General features: G+C 35.1%; 1 protein-coding gene across 2 annotated transcripts in view; it reads left to right on the forward strand.

Annotated features, from left to right (window-relative positions):
- The window catches only part of PIGN (phosphatidylinositol glycan anchor biosynthesis class N), a 109,413-nt gene that overhangs the window by 16,792 nt on the left and 68,089 nt on the right, over nt 1-24,532 (forward strand). For both annotated transcript variants that reach the window (XM_082852561.1, XM_082852562.1), the window contains 7 exons: nt 2,476-2,600; nt 3,719-3,849; nt 4,752-4,868; nt 7,276-7,316; nt 10,190-10,249; nt 11,487-11,579; nt 12,638-12,693. In XM_082852561.1, coding sequence (XP_082708687.1) covers nt 2,476-2,600; nt 3,719-3,849; nt 4,752-4,868; nt 7,276-7,316; nt 10,190-10,249; nt 11,487-11,579; nt 12,638-12,693 — 623 coding nt within the window. The remainder of the gene's footprint in view (nt 1-2,475; nt 2,601-3,718; nt 3,850-4,751; nt 4,869-7,275; nt 7,317-10,189; nt 10,250-11,486; nt 11,580-12,637; nt 12,694-24,532) is intronic.

A 24,532-nucleotide genomic window follows, 5' to 3' on the forward strand; every position in this document is an offset into this window, starting at 1 on the left:
TGTGCCCTGGCCAGAGACTCATGCTTAATTCTAGTCAAACGGTTTACAAATATATGCCAATTTCTACTCACTTTTTAAAAAACTGTGGTAAAATATCCATAGCTATCTCCTCTATTAGGTCTTCCATGACTTCCCTTTGCTTTACCCCACTTCCAGTTTGACTTAGAGAACCCTCTTCTATATTCCCTTAATACCTCTGTCTTAGTACCTTATTATGCTATGCTGTAATTTTTGATACATTGGCAACAATTTCAATCCTATGGGAAAAGAATCTAAAAAAGAATGGAAAAAAAAAAAAGATGTGTGAAGACTAACTGTTCCAATACATCCCAGAGGATTAAAAGGAACTCTGCTTTTATTTAAGCTTACAACTGCCTATATTATAAGCCATTGGATCTAACAAGCATTTCTGTACTGTTTATGCAAAAAGGAGGGGATTTAAAAACAAAACAAAACAAACAAAAAAACCCAAACAATTTCAATGCTATATACATCTTATGGCAGAGATACTGTCTTTTTCACATTGTTAAATCTAAATTCCTATCATGTATTCTGGTACATAGATACATGATTAATTTAGATTAAATTCAACTCTGTAATAGAAAAAAAAATATTGCTTAGAAGTTCTATCTCAATAAGAGATAATGCCAGAAGTATGCAGCCCAAGATTTATGCAGTCCAAGATTGTCATAGTGGTTCCACAATGTCATTAAGACCCAGTCTCCTAAGTTTCTCTTCTATCCTCAGAGCATGGTTTTAGCTTCAGAGTTGTCTAACGACCCAAGAGATGCTGGAGTTCCAGCCATTATTTTAAATGTTTTAGGCCAACAGTACGAGGAATCGAAAAGGACCTTCTGTCCTACTAAATTAAATTTATTTCAAAAAACCTTAGGTCCACATAGTCCTTTGACCAAAATGTTTGACTTATATCTCATTGGCCATAACCAAAAAGGCACATGTAGCTGTGAGAGAGAATAGGAAATATGTAGGTTTTAAGTTTGGAGCACTGACATGTCCCATAAAATCAGAGGTTTTACTTGGAGAGAAAGGGAGACTGCATGCTGGGGTAGTCATCTAGCAGTCTCCCATGAGGTATAATAAATATTTGTTAAGTACAAAAATGAATGAGTGTCTTTGAGCTAAGAAAAGTGGGATTGGTGGGCATAATTATACTAAATATTGGGGGGAAAGAAGCTAGGAGTGTATTCTATCTCTTAGGTACAAAAGACCAACTTTTTAAAAGGCAGTGGGAATCTAATAGGCTGAGCTCTGTAAGATTAGTGTTTGATGGCTTCCCAGATCTTGTGTCCACATATGAATGAATAGCACTTTTTACAAAGCTGAATATTATCAGTCATGAAACAAATTGTAAATTTGACTCAAGTTCAATTGCTAAGTTTTTTTGTTTCTTGTCAGCTTTCAATTATATCTTCAGAATGTAATTCCTTTCTCTTGAAAAACTTGCCATTTCCATCTAGATTTAAAATTTCTTAGGGGCTAATTAGAATGTATTTGAAAGGGGCTAGGTAGAATATACATTTCATACATATATGAAAGTTAGGGGGCCATTTTATGTTTTTAAGGAGGATTGGTAGCATTATGTTTATGTTTTTTAAAAAAATTATTTCTATTCTTGACTAGATGGTTTCTCTAATGGTACCATTTATATTTTTAATGTTTGTAATAATGAAGAATTATCTGAAAAAATATTTCAGACTTTTGTTGGAAAGTTAAATACCTCTTATTCTTAAAATTAACATCTTCTATAGTTCATTTATGTGAACAATAATTATATATCTTGGCAGTCTGTTGACTTATTTAAAATAATTTAAAGATACTCTCCATAGGTACTTGCTTACATGTTCATGTGTATGTAAGCACAGGATGAATCCTTTTCTTAGAGGGCTTTATGAATCCAGTTTATCTTTATGAAATGAATCATTTTTGAACTGTATTTCCTTTCATTAAGTGGACATTTTTCTATCATACAATGTGAAGAACAGATTCTAGTTTTGGGACAAAGGAAATAGGAGGCTATTTGCAATGTTGCAAATGAGAGACTATGGTTGAACTAGGGTGGTAACATAGGACAACAGAAGTATGAAAACATTTTAAACTCATAAAGTGTTCCTAAACTGTTGCCACTAGTACCGTTTTACTTTTGACTCTTGTCAAAATAGTTCTTCAGTCTGCTATGTTTTATTCAATGTTATGAGAACTTCATGAAAACGAGATCCCCGTTCTATAACCTTTTTTCAGCCTAATTATAACACAGAAAATAGCTCACTCGTTATTTGAACATAGATGTCTGAACTGATAAGTACTTTGTGTTGGTAGGTCCTGAGGACAAATTTAAACAAAATAGGATAATTTAATTTTATAGTTATGTATAAATTTAATTAAATGTTTTCATTAGAATTACTTTTTAAATAAAATAAATGAACTAAAATTTTTTAACCGATTTGTTACATATAGGAATTCTTTCATGCTGCCAGAAACAACCAATCTTTGCTTTCTAAACTAAATGAAGACAAAATAGTTTTTTTCTTACATTTATTAGGAATAGATACAAATGGACATGCTCACCGACCATCGTCAAGGTAATTTTAATGCTGTGTTTAATTTCATGGTTTTGAGGGAAATGCCTGTTTGAACTTTTAAAATATTATTATAATGTTTTCTTTGTAATGATCACAACAGAACTTATATTTTAAATAACTCTAAAGTAGAATAAGTTCTCATTTATATGAGATGTAGTATGATATAGTGGCTAAAGTCACATGTGCTGTGACCACACTGCACATTAGTATAAGTAAAATATATCCTGTATGTGTATTTCATATTCTTCATTTATCAGGTCAGAGAGAAAAAACTCATATTTTAGAAGTATTTTAGTAAATTTTGAAATAAAAAGCATTTTTATGGTGTTAATATTTATATCACAAAAAGATGTAATTAGCTGTTCCTTATGTTCCATTTAATCAGTGCTGTATCTAGCAGATAATAGTATAAAGTTTTGTATGTGATGTTTCAGTAGTACTCCTTATATAAAACAGCAACTATTTTTCTCACTTCTGAAGACCGTAAGAAAGGAAGAATTCATGTTATACTTTTATTCTTCATTTTGAATTTGATTTAGATTAGTCTAACTAACTGCAAAGCCTATTGGCTAGCTGCCAGTAATGAATACCTCATGCTTCCCTTCTTTAACACAATGCATTGTCTTAAGTGATAGAACTTATACCAAACCATCCTTGTTCAACTGTATGGAAAGCTTAAATATAGTTTGTTCAAAATATATTATAGTGGTTTATATCACAAACACTCCAAGGGATGGAAATATTCTATACTTGAAACAGTGATGCTTACCTATCACTAATGTGGAAAGAGCAATATAGTTTACATTATGAGAGGCATGAACTTAAAAGTCATCATTGTTGCATTTGAGACTTAAAAAGCATTCCTTAAAATCTATTTGCTAATCAATATCTTTTTAAAAATCATTTTTGAAAATGATTCCAGATTTTTTTACTTCTTTAAGAGGAGAAGAAAATTACTTTTAACACTCTAAAGAGCTCTGATTTAAAAAAATATTAAAGATGAGATCTAAAAGTACTTCAAGTTATTGATTTTATAAGTTCATGTTGAATAAATTTGATTTTTCCAAATTAATGTAATTAATATAATTTAATTTTCTCTTCTCTTTCTTTTTAAACAGGGAATACTTGAACAATATTAAAATAGTTGATGAGGGATTGAAAGAAATTGTGTCTACTCTTAAAGATTTTTACGGAAATGATGGGAAAACAGCATTTATCTTTACTGCTGACCATGGAATGACAGACTGGGGTTAGTCTGTTTCTAAGTGATATATACTTTACGATTAAAGCAGTGGTAAATGTAGCTTGCAAATATCTTGTAATGTTGAAGAGGATTAGATATCTTAGTATATGCAAACTGTCTAGCACATAATAGCATGCATAAAATGTTAGTGTATAAAAGACTGATCTTATATAATCTTTCTTCTAACTATGAAGGGAATATACTCTCATTTAACATGAGAAATTAGAGAAAAGTGTGGTGAAGAAAACAAAAAATACTGATTATTTATCCACCTAGAATTAACTGTATGTGATGGCAGAGGGGGTGAGTTTAAGGTGGTATTACTGAGGGTACTACTAGATGAGCCTATCCCCCCTGTGAGATTCCCAAGGCAAACACAGTGTGTGCATAGAGAAGAAAATAAGGCAAAGCTGAGGTTTGGGTCACCAAATCACAATGTAGAATTCTTGTGAGCCAGTTCCACTTTATAAAGGGCTTTTGGCTATACCAGCCAGAGTGGCCTGGAAGAAAAGCATATAGAGACTTTGCTATCCTCTTCAGAGCAGACCTGGCCTCAAACTTGGGTGGTTACTCCCCAAAGGAGCTTTCCCTGTTCTTTCTGCCTTTGGTGCTACTCTGGTGGCATCTCCTCCAAGTCTTATTGTTATTATTCTTATTCTTCTTTCAACCAGTCACTCAACGGATGTTCTGCTTTTTGTTTTTGCCTGTTTGTTGTTGATGCTCTGACTTTCTTTGGGAATATTTAAAAACTAATTGTTAAATAGAGATGCAAACATTTGGGAGTATGGTGGCTAGAATTAGCTATATAGAGATCAACTCTTTAAAACTAAGTATTAAAAAATATTTAGGTATAAGTTAATTCTTATATATTGATACTTGTCTTATTACTCTTTGTGTCTTATCTGTAGGTTCCCATGGAGCTGGTCATCCTTTAGAGACTTGTACTCCTTTTGTCACTTGGGGAGCTGGAATCAAGTATCCTCAAAAAGTGTTAGCTCAGAAATTTGATGATACATATTTGCAAGGTATGAACATTTATCTTTATTGTTTTTATAAATGTGACATTTTAAAATAAAACCAAAGTTTAACTTAAAAAAATTACTTTTCAAGTTATAGCTTTCATTTTGATATTTGTGTCATTACTATTTCTATGTATTACTTTTGTATAGTTCATATTATTTGGTTTATAATATTCAGCTTGAAATATAATTGTTAGTTATTTGCCTTGTGAAAGTTCAAGTATAAGTTTTAATATTTTTTTTCACAAACCTTATTATTCCAGGACTTAGATTAAACCCTTGGCTTAGATCTTACCTGCAAAGACTATCAATTAGATAAATCACACATATGTCACAATTGATATTTCAAAACCGGACAGATTTTGCCCTGTCTCTAGTACTTTTGAAGGCTCTCTCTGTTGCCCAAGCCTCTGTTCCTTCTCAATCCATGACGAAAAGGAATTCCTTTTTCTTGGAGCTCTGGTTATTTTGTAAGGTAAGGGTATTTTAGCGTTTCAAAGCTTTTACTAATTGGACAAAATAAATGCCTCTCAAATGCCTTTCTCTGGATTAGTTGTGTCAGACTCATTCAAAGCACTTGTTAAGAATACAGATTTAAAAAAAAAAGTTACAGGGCTTCCCTGGTGGTGCAGTGGTTGGGAGTCTGCCTGCCGATGCAGGGGACATGGGTTCGTGGCCCGGTCCGGGAGGATCCCACATGCCGCGGGGCAGCTGGGCCCGTGAGACATGGCCACTGGGCCTGTGCGTCCGGAGCCTGTGCTCCGCAATGGGAGAGGCCACAGCAGTGGGAAACCTGCGTACCGCAAAAAAAAAAAAAAGTTACAGATTTCCAGACCTTGTCTGTAGGTATTTTGATTCCATGAGTCTGGGTAAGCCCTAGAAATGTTCCTTTTAAAACCTTCTCCAGGGATGTGGACTCCCAGCTGTATTAGGTATTTCTACCATAGAAGACTTTTTGGTTTGTATAATAAAATTTTCCTACACACTTTCTTTCTTTTTTTTTTTGTTTATTTTTTATTGAGATGTAATTCTCATACCATCAAATTCATGTTTTGAAAGTGTATGATTAAATTTTTTTAGTATATTCACAAGATTATGCCATCGCCTCTACTATCTAATTACAAAACATTTCATTGCCACCACCCGCCCCAAATCCCTTCCCATTAGCAGTCACTCCTTACTTCTCTCTCCATTGTATGTCTATGCCATATTTCATTGTCATCTTATGGACATTTAGGTCGTTTCCACATTTGGACTGTTATGATAATGACTCAATGAACATTTGTGTAAAAGGTTTTGAGTGCATATGTGTTTTTATTTCTCTTGGGCAGGTACCTAGGAGTGGAATTAACGGGTCATGTGTTCCTCTACGTTTTATTTTTTGCAAACTGCCAAACTGTTTTTCAAAGCAGCTGCACCATTTTATATTCTTATGCTCTGTGTTAAATGGATTAGATTGAATCTAAATAGAAGCTAGGTTAAATAGTATGTTTGTATTGAATACTTAGGAGACAGAACTTTCTTTTGGCAGTTGATTTCTCAGTGACTTAACGTTTTAGAATCATATGACTTCAAGAATCATTACTGAAAGAATGTATTTTTTCTTATATGGGTATTTGGTATCATAAGTTACAGAGAAAGGGAATGTACATGTTTTTCCTCATCAGGTGATTAGTCTGAATTTTTAGTAGCTGACTGGTAGAATTAGGATCATATTTTTAAACTTTTTTAGCTTATTAAAGGAAATTTCATCATAAAAATGCCTTAGAACCCTTTGGGTAATATATCTTAAAGTCAAAAACAAAGTCTTAAAATCAAGACATGGCCTCATAATCATTTGTTTTGATTACTGTTTACTGAAATTTCTGAATTTATATGTAGAAAGATAGGGGAATGAGGCAGTTTTAATAGTAACTCACTATACTACTTTCACATTTGGGATTAGTGACGGTAGGAGCATCAGAGCTAAAAAATTTCAAATATTTTGCAAGCAACTCTCATTACAGAAAAAAGAAAAGCTTAGATTGACTAACGGGCTATTGGTTGCCTTAATAATTCCCTGGAACACGACTGTCATTAGTTGTAGTCATGCTGACAGTTGTTATCATTGTGCCTTTTACTACCATCTTTCCTTCCTTAGCCTTTGGATGTTTTGAAACAATTATCTCCAAATTATTTCCAAATTAATATACTATCACAGAAAATATCAAATATTTACTTTTCAGTTATTCTTTTAAAATTCTAGTTTAAAAAATTTATAGCTCTTCCTTCTTAAGCATGCTTTTTGTTCGTACTTGGCTTAAAATGAACTTTACCAATACTTTCGTTTCCACTGACCACTTATAATAATAAAATGATTTATCTTTTAAAAAAATTCTTAACAGCAGCTCTGGTGTTTATTTGTATATTTCAGAATGGAAATTGGAGAACTGGAAGAGACAAGATGTCAATCAGGTATTCATTAAATTTAATCATGTTCAGATTTAATTTCGTCTATAAGAAGTTTAGACCAAAAAAGTCTGGAAAAAAAGTATATTAATAATGATAAAAGATTTTTCTAAAACATTTCAGTTACCAAGGGAAATCCTGTTAAATGAGAATATCTTAACCCCAAGTAACCTTCCTTTTGGCAAAATAAAAAAAGCAGCTGCAAATAAAAGTGAAAAGAGAAGATGCCCTCCCTCCAAGTAACACTGGCTAATTAAAGAATTATTATGCAAATTGAAATTTGCATGCCTGTTACATTTCTGTGATTTTTTGTCATGGTTGCCTTGCTTAGTTGCTTTAAGCACAGTTCTAATAAAACCCCATTATGGGTTTCTCTCCTGTTAGTGTGTCAGTTACCACTTCTTTTTTATTAACACCCATTTTATCTTTAATTCTACCCAGAGTTTTTACAAATGCAATGGAGAAAAAGTGGCAAGAGTATATAGATTACTCAGCTAGAAACCTTACATTATAGGAAAATGCGTGGCCAACCTAATCAAGTTAGACCAGTAACATTATCTGTAAATATGAAGCACAGATTTTTCTTGTTGAAGATATGCTGTGTAGACAGCCATCTTTACTATTTGTGGAAGGCATGGCATCGTTGGTATGTGGCCTCCAAAATGGTGGGAATACCTTACTTCTCCAGGTCACCTCACAAGCTGACATTCCTTACTGTGGTGGATAAACCAAGGTCTAGGGTCTCATTTTCAGGCTTACGGTTATAGAAGCCTGTTCTTTCTCAGCATATTAAGAATGGTCTCTTCGCTCAGGATGGATGCTTATTATCCAAGTAAGTGACAATGTATAGAATCAGATAGCAGTCTATTACTTTGCAATAAAAATCACTGTCAAAGGGATAGGAATAAGTTGAAGTTCATAAAACAAGAACATGTTTTTTATATAGACTGGATCATAATCAAAAACTAAATATAGATTCAGCTATTGCTCTCTGAATACTGCTTCAAATCTACATTAGATGAGAATTCTTTATTCACTCCTTCTGCCAACACTGTTGTGTGTCTGCAGTATGTTTAAACATCGTGCAAACATTAACATTAAAATATTGAAACATTAACACATTAACATTAAACTTTGTATAAGGGATATAATGGTGAATAAAAGCTGACACACTCCCTACCCTAGGAAGCTTATAGTTTAGGAATAAGATAAATTTTACTTTTATTTGTATTTATCATACAAACAAATGTAAAATTATAGCCGTGATAAGTACAACAAAAGAGGCCTGTGAAGCCATCAGAGTATAAAGCAGATATATCTCATAGGCTGTGTGGTCAGCAAAGGCTTCCCCAGAAATTGAGACTTGGGCTGCGATTGAAGAATGAGTAGCAGTTGCCAGGCCAAGGCAGGAGGAAGGGAGCTTTTCAGGCAAAGGAGCAGCATGTGCCCAGAGCTCTGGTAGAGGGTACGTGGCATTTTAAAGGATCTTGAAGAAATGGGTGTATAGAGTAACAGGCCGTGCTTTGATGTGAGGCAGAATAAGGTAGACACTGGACCACACAGGGCCTCATGGGCCCTATGGAGTTAATCCTAAAGCTTGAGGAAGCCTTTGAAATGTTCAAAGCTTGGGGAGTGACATGATCTGATTTTCTGTGAAAGGATTCCTCTGGCTGCAGCATGGAGACTAGATCAGAGGAGGCCAACGGTGGATTCTGGGGGAAGGAGAGGAAGCGATTAGGCGGCCAATGGGGTTTTCAGTGTTCTATGAGATGGTAAAGAGAGTCTAGATGGTAAAAAGTAAGACTGAGAGCCTGGGACCAAACTCCAGTTTTAAATAGGGGCTAGAGAAGGTATCTGGAAAGAAGCCACAGTGAGATTGGAGGCACTCAGTGGAGGGATGTTAAGGCCCAGGAGTGGGTGGTCCGCACAGCACTGCCAAGAGGTCACGTAATTATAATCATCACAACAGCATTTGTAGCCACCGGTTAGTGCAGGACTATTATGCGCCAGGTACTTTATAAATTTAGTCTCATTTGATCCTGCCATAACTCTGTAAGGGAGAAACTTTTATTTCTTTTTTAGCTGGTAAGGAAACTGAAGCATTGGAGAGGTTAAATAACCTGCCCAAGGTCTCAGAGATCACAAGCAAGTGTTTGAAACTGAGCATTCTGACAGCCAAGTATTTTACTCCCTGTAAAATTGTATGGACTAATATAAAAGCAATCGATTAGTTGTAGAAAAATGGAGGTTATTAGCTCTTTAGGAAGAGCGGTCTACAGAATGATAAAGAGTCAAAACAAGTTAGAGTGGCCTGGGGAGTGATGGGGAGGTGAGGCCATGGAGACAGAAAGCATGAACAACTCTTCTGGGAAACTGGACTTGAAGGGAGCTCTCCAAAATGATATTTGAGGTCTTTTGTCCAAAGAGCCTCTTATCTGGTTTGTATCTTTTCTGGACTTGACTGGCTGGCAAACAAACCTCCTTCTGATACATACTGTCTTTAATTTATATATATATATTTATATTTCTTTAGTTAAAGTCTATTTTTGCTATTTATTTTCTAGTTAAAGCATCCTTCTCATAATACTCAAACACTGTTGCAAGTTTTTGGCAACTAGAATAAGTAACTTTTTATGTGTTTTACATTTGGGGCTCCTAGTGGTTTCTTGTCAAATTTAAGTTTTCATAAGTTCACATACCTCTAGCAAATGACATTTTTTAGAGATCAGTACCTACTATGTATTAAATAAATGTTTGAAGGTAATGGATTATAATGAATATCATGGTTATTTTTCAAACTACAGTGACATTAATTAAATTATTTACTTTCCTTGTTGATCTCTGTCAGCTTCTTAGATTTGAACTTCTTCTGTTTGTAGGCTGATGTTGCACCACTGATGGCTGCTCTTATTGGAGTTCCCTTCCCTCTTAATTCAGTGGTAAAGAATACAATTTTCTTATCAATTCTCAGAATTAAAAAAAAAATTATTGTACAGTAAAATTAACGTTTTGTATTTTTCTGAATTATCTTTGATTACATTTAAAACTTTTTTCCTTTATATTTCTTTCTAAAGATGTAACACCTCATAATTATGTATGAAATACAACATGGAGCACAAGCCTAATAGCTTTTCTTAAAAATTTTTTATTTTCTAAAATGTAAATAGATTTATATCTTTGTATTTTAGTTACATGATGAAAATATATAAGTAATTTTTTATTGTAAGAAGCAGAAACTGAATCCATTTAAAGGAAATTTATTAAAAAGATATTGCTGGTTTGCTAAATCAAAGGGGTCCTCAAAGGCCAGACTGGGAAATGAACAGGAACCAAGAGTGCTCCAGAGACTCAGGAGAAAGAAGCTCACCGTGGTCCCATGGCAGGGCCAGTCTGCAAGGTCACTGACACTAGGGGAGAGTAGCATTACACCTGTTGTACTCTCTGTTCCTTGACTCTCAAGTGTCAAATTCCAGTGCTTACCATTTGAGTGGTCTGGCCTCAGTTATTTGTCTACCCTTCAGTGAGGGAAGGCTGGGGGGGCCTCATTAGAGACCTACTATGCTCTACCTGATATCTCAACATAGAATGGTAATGCTGTTAAAAATGGGAACTGGATGCTGAAAAGCTAAAAAACAAACAAAATCCATTCCCATCAGCCATTCTTTCTAGCCCTTCAATCAAACTTAAAAAACATAATGTCATCTACCTCAGAACTCTGATATGACCCCTATAGTCATAAGTGTGTGTGTATGTCTGTCACTGAAACCAACGTTTCACAAAACAATCCTTACCGTTACTATACATAGTAATATAGTCCTATTTTTCTTATTATTTCTTTTTTTTCTTTTTAAGTGAGCTGGCTGTGGCCCACCATAGTAATTTTGTGTGTGTGCAGAGCACCTTTAGTTCACTGCCTGCCACATAGTAATCTTTAAATAAATGTTAGGTTTTATTGAACTTAATTCATCTCTTTTGCTTTATTTACTTTATCTACTTTGTAAGAAAAAATAATAGAACATTTTTTAGTTATGGTTTTTAAAAAGATTTTTTGTTTAATTATTCCAAGAATTTGTCCATATGTCATCTCTATTGCTTCCTTTGTAAGTCTGTTTTGTTTTATAAGAATATTTTGAGCTTTGTTAGTACTAATATTAAATCAGTGTCTATTATTTACAGGGAACCCTTCCTGTGGATATACTTAACAGCACTGATCTCTTCAAAGCAGAGAGCATGTTTACAAATGCAGTACAGATTCTTGAACAGTTCAAGGTAAAACAAGACCACACACAAAAATGGACGCTACTACAATTTTAAAATTGCATATATTAAGTGAAAATATTTGATTTTGCATTTCAAGAAATGATTTTCTATAATTTATTATCTTTAAATCTTGTGTGTTTAACTAATGTCCTAAAGTTTCACATATCTGAGGTGCAGATTCCATGAATCAGTTTAAGGGTGTAGAATTACCTTTGAGGAGTGTTCCTAATTGTTAGAGTACCACATATGCTCATAAAGACTACAAACCAAGTCTTTATCAATGAAATTTGCCTTGTAGAAGTAGGATTAGAGATTGCAACATTTCTTGTCATTCCATGTATATTATTATATGCATTAAGAGCTTAAAGAGGTGACCATTTAACTGAAACTTTCTGTTATTCTTTTTTGTTTTTGGCTGCGTTGGGTCTCCATTGCTGTGCGCGGGCTTTCTCCAGTTACGGCGAGCAGGGGCTTTAGTAGTTGCAGCACGTGGGCTCAGTAGTTGTGGCATGCTGGCCCTAGAACACGCGGGCTTCAGTAGTTGCGGTGCGTGGGCTCAGCAGTTGCGGCGTGTGGGCTCTAGGGTACACGGGCTTCAGTAGTTGTGGCTCGCGGGCTCCGGAACGCAGGCTCAGTAGTTGTGGTGCACGAGCTTAGTTGCTCCGCAGCATGTGGGATCCTCCTGGACCAGGGGTCGAACCCGTGCCCCCTGTACTGGCAGGTAGACTCTCAACTACTGCGCCACCAGGGAAGTCCCTTTCTGTTATTCTTAATAACAGAATATGTTAATGCAGCTTGGTTTATTTTGTTTCCTAAAAATTAAAGAAGTATAGTTTAATTACATTACAATATGTTATTTTGCAGGCTTGATATGCTTAATTCTCAGCTTATTGTAATGGTACAATAATATTAACATTTTCTTTAGATATTTATGAAATAATATAGCAACACAAAATTCCATTTATTTCTGTCCCTGAAGAACTATTTCAATGGATGTTTATATTTCAAAATGAAATTAATTTTTTTTCTCATTTATAATATAAAGTATTTTCATACTTGGTTCCCAGGTGAAAATGGCTCAGAAAAAAGAAGCTACTTTACCATTTTTGTTCACACCATTTAAGTAAGTCTCTTATATTTTTTTATTAACTTGTAGGAAATAATTTTTCACTGAGTTTGAAAGCTTGACATGATAGATTAGGTACTTAGAAACATTGTCTTTTTTGGGTACGTTAGTGCAGTCTTCTAAATGAAAGCCTCTTCTCTTGTTTTATAAATAATGAACCAGATGCTATATACCTTTGAATGTCTGGTAGAGGAGATATAGGGGTGCAGAGAGATATAGGAAACATTAAGGAGATAAATTCAACAGGGCTTGACTGGGAAGGTGTGGGGCTCTTGGTTTGGTTGATTGGGAAGATGCTTGTGCCATTATGGCTTATAGAAAGAAAGAAGAGCTAGTATGAAAGGTAAGGATGAATTTACTGAGTTCAACTTACATTTGAAGATACCAGTTAATTAGTTAAAAATAAGGACTTGAATCTCAAGATAGAGATGAGAATTGGTTATTAAGATTTTGGAGCCAACAGCATAAAGATGGTGGTGGAAAGTGTTAAACATGTAGGAGGCTCTGGGGAGAATATAAAAAGTGACAAGAAAAGGCCAATGAGACAATTCTGGGAAACACTGACAACTACTTGGGAAAAGAGGAGAGTTGATTTTGGTGGGCAGCAGATTTTGTCCCACATCCAGAAAGACGTACTTTCCTTGAATTGAGAATGGGGAGATTTGAGTCATAAATGTGGCTCTGCACCACCGACTCGGGCGGGTTTTCTCAGCCTCCTTGGACTTCGTTTGCAGTTAGTAGGGATTCACTTTTAATTAGGAAGGATTTTGTTCTTGACCAAAATAAATAAAAACTGTTTGAAATATGGGTGGTAAGGATCTGATTGAATGACTTCATTGGAGTTATTTTTCATAACTTATATAGCACTAGTGTAGTATTCATAAACTAGAAACTATTGCCCTCTGAATCATGTAATCACATCATTCTCTATGGCAGCCTGCCTTTGTGTGTGTGTGTGTGTATATGTGTGTGTGTGTGTGTGTGTGTGTGTGTGTGTGTATAGGAGAGCAAAAACAAAGCAAAATTAAGATTTGGAAGTTATGACATTAACAAGTTATGTTAATTAATTATGACATTAACAAGTTATGAATTTGCAAGTTATGAAATTATTACATATGTCATATGTAATATGACATATAATATTACATAATATTACATATGTCATATGTAATTAATTACAAATTAATTACATATGTCAAAGGTAGAATTATTTTTGAGGAGTGTCCCTAATTGTAGGATTATCACATATACTTATAAAGACTATAAGCCAAGTCTTTATCAATTAGAATTTGCCCTATATTATATCATTTAGCTATCATATGCATCTGTTTATTTGTAATGTAGTGGTATAGTCAGACAGTAACAAAATAAATAAATGAACAAGAAATATATTATCAATTTTTGATATGAAGAAAATACACAGGACATTGAAAGTAACTGAGAGTTACTTTAGATCAGCTACTTGAAAAAGACTGATCAGGGAAATGCTCTTCTGGAAGGGGTTCAAGTGCACATTGCCCACCTTCCTCCACTTGGCCCGGGAGCTGACCATGAACTTCCCCTGCTTTCATGCTCAACACCTGCCTGCGGAGCCACTGCTAGCTTTGTGTCACCAGGGGGCCCAACAGAATGGTTGATTCTCACCCACTGGCTCACCCACCCTGCCTGCAAACTTGTCTGGCTGAAAATCATCATTCGTTGAAAGCCTGCAGTATGACGAGAAAAGCCTTGGATAAAACAAAGAATTGACTCGTGAGGAAATAGATAACTGAAGGAATAGAAAAGAGCTTAAAAATATTAAAATCCTCAGAAATATCTGATAAACTGTTGTATCCATAAATAAAAAAGCAGCACAAACTTTACAAAATGAGAAAAAGTATAGGATGCATTTTTTTTAAATGCAAAATGCAACTAAAAACCTACAGAATGATAAATTGTACAAGAATGGTCCAAATGGGAGGCAAATCCTCCAAATTAGAACAGCAAGTAGAACTCAAAAGAAGTGAAATGAATTTTAAGTAATATATGCACGGAATGAGAAGCTGGAGGAAACACTGGAAGGTGTCATTTCTTCACCCCCCATACACTGGAAACTTAGGGGAAAAGGAAACATTTTAAATTGTACAATAAAAGCAGGCTTCAAATCTGAAGCAACCTAAGATGTGACATGATTTTGAGCAATTGTTGGGACTGTAAGAAAGATTTGAAGATTGGCATGTGGATCAAGACTTCAAAGAAATAGATGAGAAAATTTAATTATAGTATAAAACTTTGCTACTGAGTGAACAGCATTTAAGTAATCATAAATAATGTAAATATTGATTTTCAGCTTTTAGAGTCAAACCTTAGACAAAGCAAGGAAGACTTAATAATGATTACAGAATAGAATGCAAATGTTACCAACTTTGGCAATGTACAAGGCTACAGGTTGGAAGGCAGAAATATAAATGGAATAATAGTGGTGCTATTGTCCTCATAAAAAAGAATGTGGAGATGATTCCAGCTATAGTTGAGAGAATAAGGTAGAGGTTTGGGTATTAGATTATTAAAGTGACCAACGTAGCCACCAGGAGGTAAAAATAGTAATATAACCATATTGAGGTGGGAGGAGACAGCAGGAACAGAGTCAGCGGGGAGTAAACAGCAAGGATCTCAGGTTATCAAGTCAAGAAATAGTAATAGGGGCTTCCCTAGTGGTGCAGTAGTTAAGAATCCGCCCGCCAATGCCGGGGACACGGGTTCGAGCCCTGACCCAGGAAGATCCCACATGCCGCAGAGCAACTAAGCCCGTGTGCCACAACTACTGAGCCAGCACTCTAGAGCCCGCGAGCCACATCTACTGAAGCCCTCGTGCCTAGAGCCCGTGCTCTGCAACAAGAGAAGCCACTGCAATGAGAAGCCCACGCACTGCAACGAAGAGTTGCTCCTACTCACCACAACTAGAGAAAGTCTGTGCACAGCAACGAAGACCCAATACAGCCAAAAATAAATAAATTTTTTAAAAAAGATATAGTAATAAAAGCATATTATTAAGAAAAATGAGGGTAACTACCAGAATAACTAAAATCAGACACGTAAAAGTTTTTATTTCTGGGCTGGGGAACTGAGAGCTGAGAAGGGTGGGGCAGGGACACATTGGTTGTCATTTTGCCCCTCTGTACTGTTTTTGATTTAAAAAAATTATATGTATATATTGCTTTGATAAAACATAATTTAAAAAGAAACAAAAAATAGGTAGTTCCCTGGTGGTCCAGTGGTTAGGACTTGGCACTTTCACTGATGTGGGCCTGGGCTCAATCTAAGATCCTGTAAGCCACACAGTGCGGCAAAAAAAACCCAAAAAACAAAACAAAACGGTATTCTAATCATTGGCATGAATCGAAATCATGAAAGTTATGGGCACAGATAAAAAAGAAATGTATTCTTCCATATAAATTTTAGAATCATCAACTTGAATTATATGAGAAATTCTTTGGTTATTACACTATATTTAGGAAGCAATTTGGAGAGAATTGATGTTTTTACACTATTGAACTTTATTTATTTATTTATATCTTCTGTTATGTCCCTAAGTAAAATTTTATCTTTTCCCATCCAATATACATTTCTCATTATTTTATTCCTGGATATTTTATTTCTATTATGAGTAGTATCCTGTTTTCCCTGTTACATATGTTCAGTATACCAGGAAAAACAGTTATCATCATTTATCATCTGAGTACAATGGGCTCTTTATTTTTCTCTAATCCAATGAGTTTTTTTCATTTCTACACCATCTCTTTCCTTCCAGTCACCTTTATATATACACCTAATATTAGCATTGTCCACTTAGAAACTATATCAAGTAATTATTGGAACATAAACATCATAAAAGATGAAAGAATGCTGTGGTCACACATCCTTTTTGTAAAACAGCTCAGGTTCTTGTTACAAATAATTGTTCAATGAAGTCCTTCCTTCTTGAATAAGTACCATATTTCCTTTTTCTTGTTAGAAATATATTGTTCACTCATCAGTTCTTAAATGTAAGAAAACTTATCTAGGATATTGACAGCTATCTAGGATATTCAGTCTTGAGATTTTACTTGTGTGATTAATTTCACCAGCATCACTAGATTTAGGTTTAATAATATCTCTCTACCATTCTTCCATTGTCTTATTTAGTCTTTCCTAACATGAATAATTGGTGAATAATGTAATAGTTCCTAGGGTGATGAAATAGCAAATGTGTCAAGATAGAGGAAGAACAAGATTGCTAAGATCCTGTAACATATCTTAGACTTGTAAAAGGGTCCAATGGATCCATATGGTAATTGCATATCCTATTTTATCCTATTATTTAAAAAATAAGTAAATTTTACCTTTGATATTTTAAAGACCTCTAAGAAAGAATAAAAATCATGAAATATTCATTATGACAAATAGAACTGCTTAAAAAACCCTCAAAACTAAAATTGGGTCTAATGGACCCTGAGTCTATGCCAAGGAATGACCAGCAGGTGGAGCTACATGACTAGAAAAAGTATAGTTTGGCTACATTGAAAGTACCTTAAAAAGGAGGAAAAAACACTTTCTATTTGAAAAGTGTGTATAGAGACTAAAGTAAGATAAGAAAAACATTAAAAGAAAAAATTCCATGAAATGAGAAAAGAACAAGAGAAGACTCTTAAGAGATATTTTAGAAAAGAATGAAAATGGGAAGGGGATATTGTACCTTGCCAATAGAAGCCAAAACATCCGTTATATTTTATTTAAAAATCACTATTTAAATTCAGGGAACTGAAATAAATTTTAACAGAATATTTTAATATTAATATTTTCTACTAAAATGACAAAAGATACTTTGATTCTTTTTAATATATTTATTTCTTTTAGTCTGATATGGATTAAAATTCCTCCCTTGGACCAAATTTTAAATATTTGTTTTAATGTGAATCTTTATACCACTTCATCCACCTGATTTACTAATTATTTACTAAAAGTGTAATTTTCTGCCTCAAACCCGAAATTCTTCTTTTAAAAAAGTAACTTTGGGGACTTCCCTGGTAGCACAGTAGTTAAGAATCCTCCTGCCAATGCAGGGTCACAGGTTTGAGCCCTGGTTCTGGAAGATCCTACATGCCACAACTACTGAGCCTGCACTCCAGAGCATGCGAGCCATAACTATGGAAACCCACGCACCTAGAGCCCATGCTCTGCAGCAAGAGAAGCCACCACAATGAGAAGCCCGCGCACCGTAATGAAGAGTAGCCCCTGCTCGCCACAACTAGAGAAAGCCTGCCTGCATCAACAAAGACCTGACACGGCCAAAAATAAATAAATAAATATTTTTTTAAAAAGTAACTTTTATACATCACATACCTATGTTGGAAAATATTCATTTACTTTATTATGACATGAAAGAGAAGATTCTATGTCATTGGTCAGTCTAAAGGAGTACAAATTATTCTATAAATACTTTTTTTTCCTGATTTTTCTGTCTTTGTCTTCTTGATATAGTTTTTCCTTTAAATAGATATTCTAAAAAGGAATGGAGTAGGTATCATTAGGTATCTCTAAAATATCATTTGTAAATGCAAATGAAATATCTTTGTAATAAAAATCTGAGTAAAGAATATATAATACTTCTAAGGGTAGCATTTTAAGGAGATTTCACCCTCCAAACACTAGTTCACCCTGAAAAAATGCTGAAAGTCTTGATAATTCTAAAACATGGTTTAGTTTCTTCTACAGTGTTCATATAACTATGGAAAAAAGATGAAACAATAGCAATCACAGCAAAGAAATGTGCACAATTAATATTTATTTCTCTTTTGCTTTTTAGTTAAGCTTAACATGTTGATAATAGATTCTTTTAAAACTTGATGTTTTCAATATAAAAGATTTTGTCAATAGAGGAAAAATTTTCATACAAATTACTATGTAGAAATGTTGCATTGCTATTATCATAAATATTACTTCTGCCAAATTCTCTCTCTTCTCCCTCTTTGTGATTCCAATTATGTGTGTATATATATATATATGTGTGTGTGTGTATATATACAGGAGAAATATATATATATATATATGTTCCTGTTCACAATGATGTGTATGGTTGATTTTTTAAATGGTCTTTTCTGTATTTTCTTTCTGCTCTTCAAGGTTGAGGCAAGATATTTTCTATTGACCTATCTTCTGATATACCAAATCTCTCTTCTGCTTTGTCTAGTTTGTGGCTATCAGTTATCACTTGTTTTTCAGTTCTAGGATTTTTATTTCAATTTATGTAAAAAGTAGATTCCAGATACGTGGTGCAATTTTCTGTCTTATTCTCCATTATTGAATATATTAACCACAATTATTTTAAAGTCTGTACTTGATAACACCAATAACCGTATTGTTTGTGAGTTTGTTACTGTTGTCCTTTGTCAGTTGGTCCTGTTGTTGAGTCTGGTAGTTTTTAAATGAACCCTTATCATTGTACATTAAAAGTTTTAGAAGCTCTGGATTATCTCATTCTCTGGAGAGGTCTTACCTTAACCTCTGACAGGCGCAGAGCAGTAGCTGACTCAAAGCTGTGTTGCAGTTTGTTTCTTTGTCTCTTCTTCCCACTGGTTTGTGTCTGCTCTTAGAGTGGAGCCACCCAGGGATCTCAGCTGAAGCTTGTTGTGTTAGCTAGAGCCCTTCCTCTTAGGTGCCTCCTAAACATCAGATTTTCTCTCTCATATATCTTGAGATTACTGTCCTACTTTTCAGGTGCCTTCTCCCCAACTTCTTGTCCTCTTGTCCTAAACAGCTGAAGAATTCAGCTGAGTGTAAAGTTCACCTTCCCTCTTACCAGCACTTGGCCTCTGTTTCTTTATCTGAATTCTCCATATATAAATTCTTGCTTATAAAAATTCCTTCTCTCATTTTTCTTAAGACTTCACTTCAGAATCTGTATTAAATTAGTTTAAGTAATTCCAGATAACCTTTTCATGTCTTTTTTTAAAAAATCCAGAATGAAAATTGTATATTGTTCTCTTATTTTTATTCTCTTTTGGGTCCTCAAGTCCCGGCTTCATGGGATGCTGCAAACCTTAATTTTTATCTCTACAGTCTGATAAGATTGCCAAAGGCTTTGTTGGATTCTCTACATCCTGGCAGCAGCCATCTGCCCAAATTCTCAGCCTTTTTCCTTGTGTACGGATGCCCTAAGGGTTACAATTTTCTGTGTGATTTCTTTCTAGGGTCCAAACCCTTCAATTCTTGATGGTCTTAAGACCATCAAGGGTCTGCTAGCTCTCCAGTACCTTCAAATTTATTTTTAATTTTGTTTTATCAGGCTTTCTGGTTGTTCCTGGTGGGAGCATTGGTATGCCAAAGCTTCTCCATCATAGCCAGAAACTATGGTTAAATTTTAATGTTTTAATTATTTTAAAAATCTGGTTAGTAAAATGTGAATGAAAAAGTAATACATCTTGGGGCTTCCCTGGTGGTGTAGTGGTTAAGAATCCGCCTGCCAATGCAGGGGACACGGGTTCAGTCCCTGGTCCAGGAAGATCCCACATGCCACGGAGCACCTAAGCCTGTGTGCTGCAATTACTGACCCCGTGTGCTGCAACTACTGAAGCCTGCACACCGAGAGCCTGTGCTCCTCACCAAGAGACGCCACTACAATGAGAAGCCTGCGCACCACAGCGAAGAGTAGCCCCCGCTCGCCACAACTAGAGAAAGCGCGCAGCGACGAAGACCCAACACAGCCAAAAATAAATAAAACAAAATAAATGAATTAAGAAAAAAAAAAAGTAATACATCTTCACAATAAAAGTCACACAGATGATAATAAAAAGTTCCCGTGCCTGGTGTGTTCCAGTCTTTACAGTCTTTGTTCCTGGAGGTGTAGCTGCAGTTTCTTATGTATCTGTCTATATATATATCATGTGTACCTATGTATGTGTATGTATATATCCCTTTGGCTACATATTTTTGATTTTAATTATGAAATTATTCAAACACACTGAAAAGAATGAAGACTATAACAAAAATCCTTGTACCTACAATCCAGGTTTTAAAAATGTTAACATTTTACCATATTTCTTTAGATTCTCTTTTTTTCTTAAGAAGTAAAGTGGTGTAATATAATTGAATCCCTATTTTTAAAATCTACCAATTTTTTTTTCTACAATTCTCTTTTTTTTCCCTTCAGTATGATTTTCAAGATTTACCAGCATTGGCACGTGCAGCTCCCCGTTATTCATTTTAATTTGTATACATTACTCCTTTGATTACTCCCTTGCCAACCCCCCTTCTTTGGTTGTTATTTGTTTTGTCTTTTTTACATGGATGTTAAAATATTGTACCTTATATTCTGGACTTTTTATTTTTCACAAAACTTCTTTATGTTTAAAATATGTGATACTGGACTCTCCTGGTGGCGCAGTGGTTGAGAGTCTGCCTGCCGATGCAGGGGACACGGGAAGATCCCACATGCCGCGGAGCGGCTGGGCCCGTGGGCCATGGCCGCTGAGCCTGCGCGTCCGGAGCCTGTGCTCCGCAATGGGAGAGGCCACAACAGTGAGAGGCCCGCGTACAGCAAAAAATAAATAAATAAATAAAATATGTGATACTAAGACTTATTTTGCAGTCATTCTCAACTTATGGAAAACTAAAAAAATTACATGGGGAACACGTTTATAAGAGTCTTTAATGTCATAATGCAACAGTGAGGTTTGTATAGAACATTTTGATGAATTCCAGACACATTCTGAACCTTTGGTATGTCCCTAAATTTATAGAGTCCATTTAGAAAAATATAAATTAGACTGACCATGGTTTCTAATACTCCATATATAGTGTAATATTTCATATAAAATATGTATATAATGTAACGTAACAAGTATTTCTCTTTAAAAATGTTTCTTATTTTTTTTTAAGACTTCACTTGAGAACATAAATTAGCTTAAGTAATTTATTTCCAGACAAGCTTTTTTTCCCTTTTTTTATTTAGTTTAGCAAATTGTTAGGTGCTTTAAGAATAGCAAGGTACATTCTTTTATTTTTCTTCCTTTTTTAGGTCTGCAATATTTTGATAGCATTTTCTTAAACATCTTTATTGGAGTATAATTGCTTTACAATGGTGTGTCAGTTTCTGCTTTATAACAAAGTGAATGAGTTATACATACACATATATCCCCATATCTCTTCCCTTTTGCATCTCCCTCTTTCCCACCCTCCCTATCCCACCATTCTACCTGGTCACAAAGCAGCGAGCTGATCTCCCTGTGCTATGCAACTGCTTTCCACTAGCTATCTATTTTACATTTGGTAGTGTATACCATATATACATTACCACTCTCTCACTTTGTCCCAGCTTACCCTTCCCCCTCCCCGTGTCCTCAAGTCCATTCTCTATTAGATCTGTGTCTTTGTTCCCATCTTTCCCCTAGGTTCTTCATGACCTTTTTTTTTTTTCTTTTTTTGGATTCCATATATATGTCTTAGCATATGGTATTTGTTTTTCTCTTTCTGACTTACTTCATTCTGTAAGACAGCCTCTAGGTCCATCCACCTCACTACAAATAACTCAATTTCGTTTCTTTTTATGGCTGAGTAATATTCCATTGTATATATGTGCCACATCTTCTTTATCCATTCATCTGTCCATGGACACGTAGGTTGCTTCCATGTCCTGGCTATTGTAAATAGAGCTGCAATGAACATTGTGGTACATGACTCTTTTTGAATTATGGTTTTCTCAGGGTATATACCCAGTAGTGGGATTGCTGGGTCGTATGGTAGTTCTATGTTTAGTTTTTTAAAGAACTGGCATACTCTTCTCCATAGGGGCTGTATCAATTTACATTCCCACCAACAGTGCAAGAGGGTGCCCTTTTCTCCACACTCTCTCCAGCATTTATTGTTTGTAGATTTTTTGATGATGGCCATTCTGACTGGTGTGAGATGATATCTCATTGTAGTTTTGATTTGCATTTCTCTAATGATTAATGATGTTGAGCATTCTTTCATGTGTTTCTTGGCAATCTGTATATCTTCTTCGGAGAAATGTCGCTTAGGTCATCTGCCCAATTTTGGATTAGGTTTTTTTTTTTTTTTTTTTTTGCAGTATGTGGGCCTCTCACTGTTGTTGTCTCTCCTGTTGCGGAGCACAGGCTCCGGATGCGCAGGCTCAGCGGCCATGGCTCACGGGCCCAGCCGCTCTGCGGCATGTGGGATCTTCCCGGACCAGGGCACGAACCCGTGTCCCCTGCATCGGCAGGCGGACTCTCAACTACTGCGCCACCAGGAAGCCCAGGTTGTTTGTTTTTTTAATATTGAGCTGCATGAGCTGCTTGTAAATTTTGGAGATTAATCCTTTGTCAGTTGCTTCATTTGCAAATATTTTCTCCCATTCTGAAGGTTGTCTTTTTGTCTCGTTTATGGTTTCCTTTGCTGTGCAAAAGCGTTGAAGTTTCATTAGGTCCCATTTGTTTATTTTTGTTTTCATTTCTCTAGGAGGTGGGTCAAAAAGGATCTTGCTCTGAATTATGTCATGGAGTGTTCTGCCTATGTTTTCCTCTAAGAGTTTAATAGTGTCTGGACTTACATTTAGGTCTTTAATCTATTTTGAGTTTATTTTTGTGTGTGGTGTTAGGAAGTGTTCTAACTTCATTCTTTTACATGTAACTGTACAGTTTTCCCAGCACCACTTATTGAAGAGGCTGTCTTTTCTCCACTGTATATTCTTGCCTCCTTTATCAAAGATAAGGTGACCATATGTGCATGGGTTTATCTCTGGGCTTTCTATCCTGTTCCATTAATCTATATTTCTGTTTTTGTGCCAGTACCATACTGTCTTGATTACTGTAGCTTTGTAGTATAGTCTGAAGTCAGGGAGCCTGATTCCTCCAGCTCTGTTTTTCTTTCTCAAGATTGCTTTGGCTATTCGGGGTCTTTTGTGTTTCCATACAAATTGTGAAATTTTTTGTTCTAGTTCTGTGAAAAATGCCACTGGTAGTCTGATAGGGATTGCATTGAATCTGTAGATTGCTTTGGGTATTAGAATCATTTTCACAATGTTGATTCTTCCCATCCAAGAACATGGTATATCTCTCCATCTATTTCTATCATCTTTAATTTCTTTCATCAATGTCTTATAGTTTTCTGCATACAGGTCTTTTGTCTCCTTAAGTAGGTTTATTCCTAGATATTTTATTCTTTTTGCTGCAGTGGTAAATGGGAGTGTTTCCTTAATTTCTCTTTCAGATATTTTGTCATTAGTGTATAGGAATGCCAGAGATTTCTGTGCATTAATTTTGTATCCTGCTACTTTACCAAATTCATTGATTAGCTCTAGTAGTTTTCCAGTGACATTTTTAGGATTCTCTATGTATAGTATCATGTCATCTGCAAGCAGAGACAGTTTTACTTCTCCTTTTCCAATTTGTATTCCTTTAATTTCTTTTTCTTCTCTGATTGACATGGCTAGGACTTCCAAAACTATGTTGAATAATAGTTGGCAGCCTGGTCTTGTTCCTGATCTTAGACAAAATGGTTTCAGTTTTTCACCATTGAGGACGATGTTGGCTGTGGGTTTGTCATATATGGCCTTTATTATGTTGAGGTAAGTTCTCTCTATGCTTACTTTCTGGAGGGTTTTTATCATAAATAGGTGTTGAATTTTGTCGAAAGCTTTCTCTGCATCTAGTGAGATGATCATTTGGGTTTTCTCCTTCAATTTGTTAACATGGTGTATCACATTGATTGATTTGCGTACATTGAAGAATCCTTGCATTCCTGGATAAACCCCACTTGATCATGGTGTGTGATCCTTTTAGTGTGCTGTTGGATTCTGTTTGCTAGTATTTTGTTGAGGATT

This window comes from Leucopleurus acutus (genome assembly GCF_964270905.1).
Source record: "Leucopleurus acutus genome assembly, chromosome: 13".
Taxonomy (NCBI): Eukaryota; Metazoa; Chordata; class Mammalia; order Artiodactyla; family Delphinidae; genus Leucopleurus; species Leucopleurus acutus.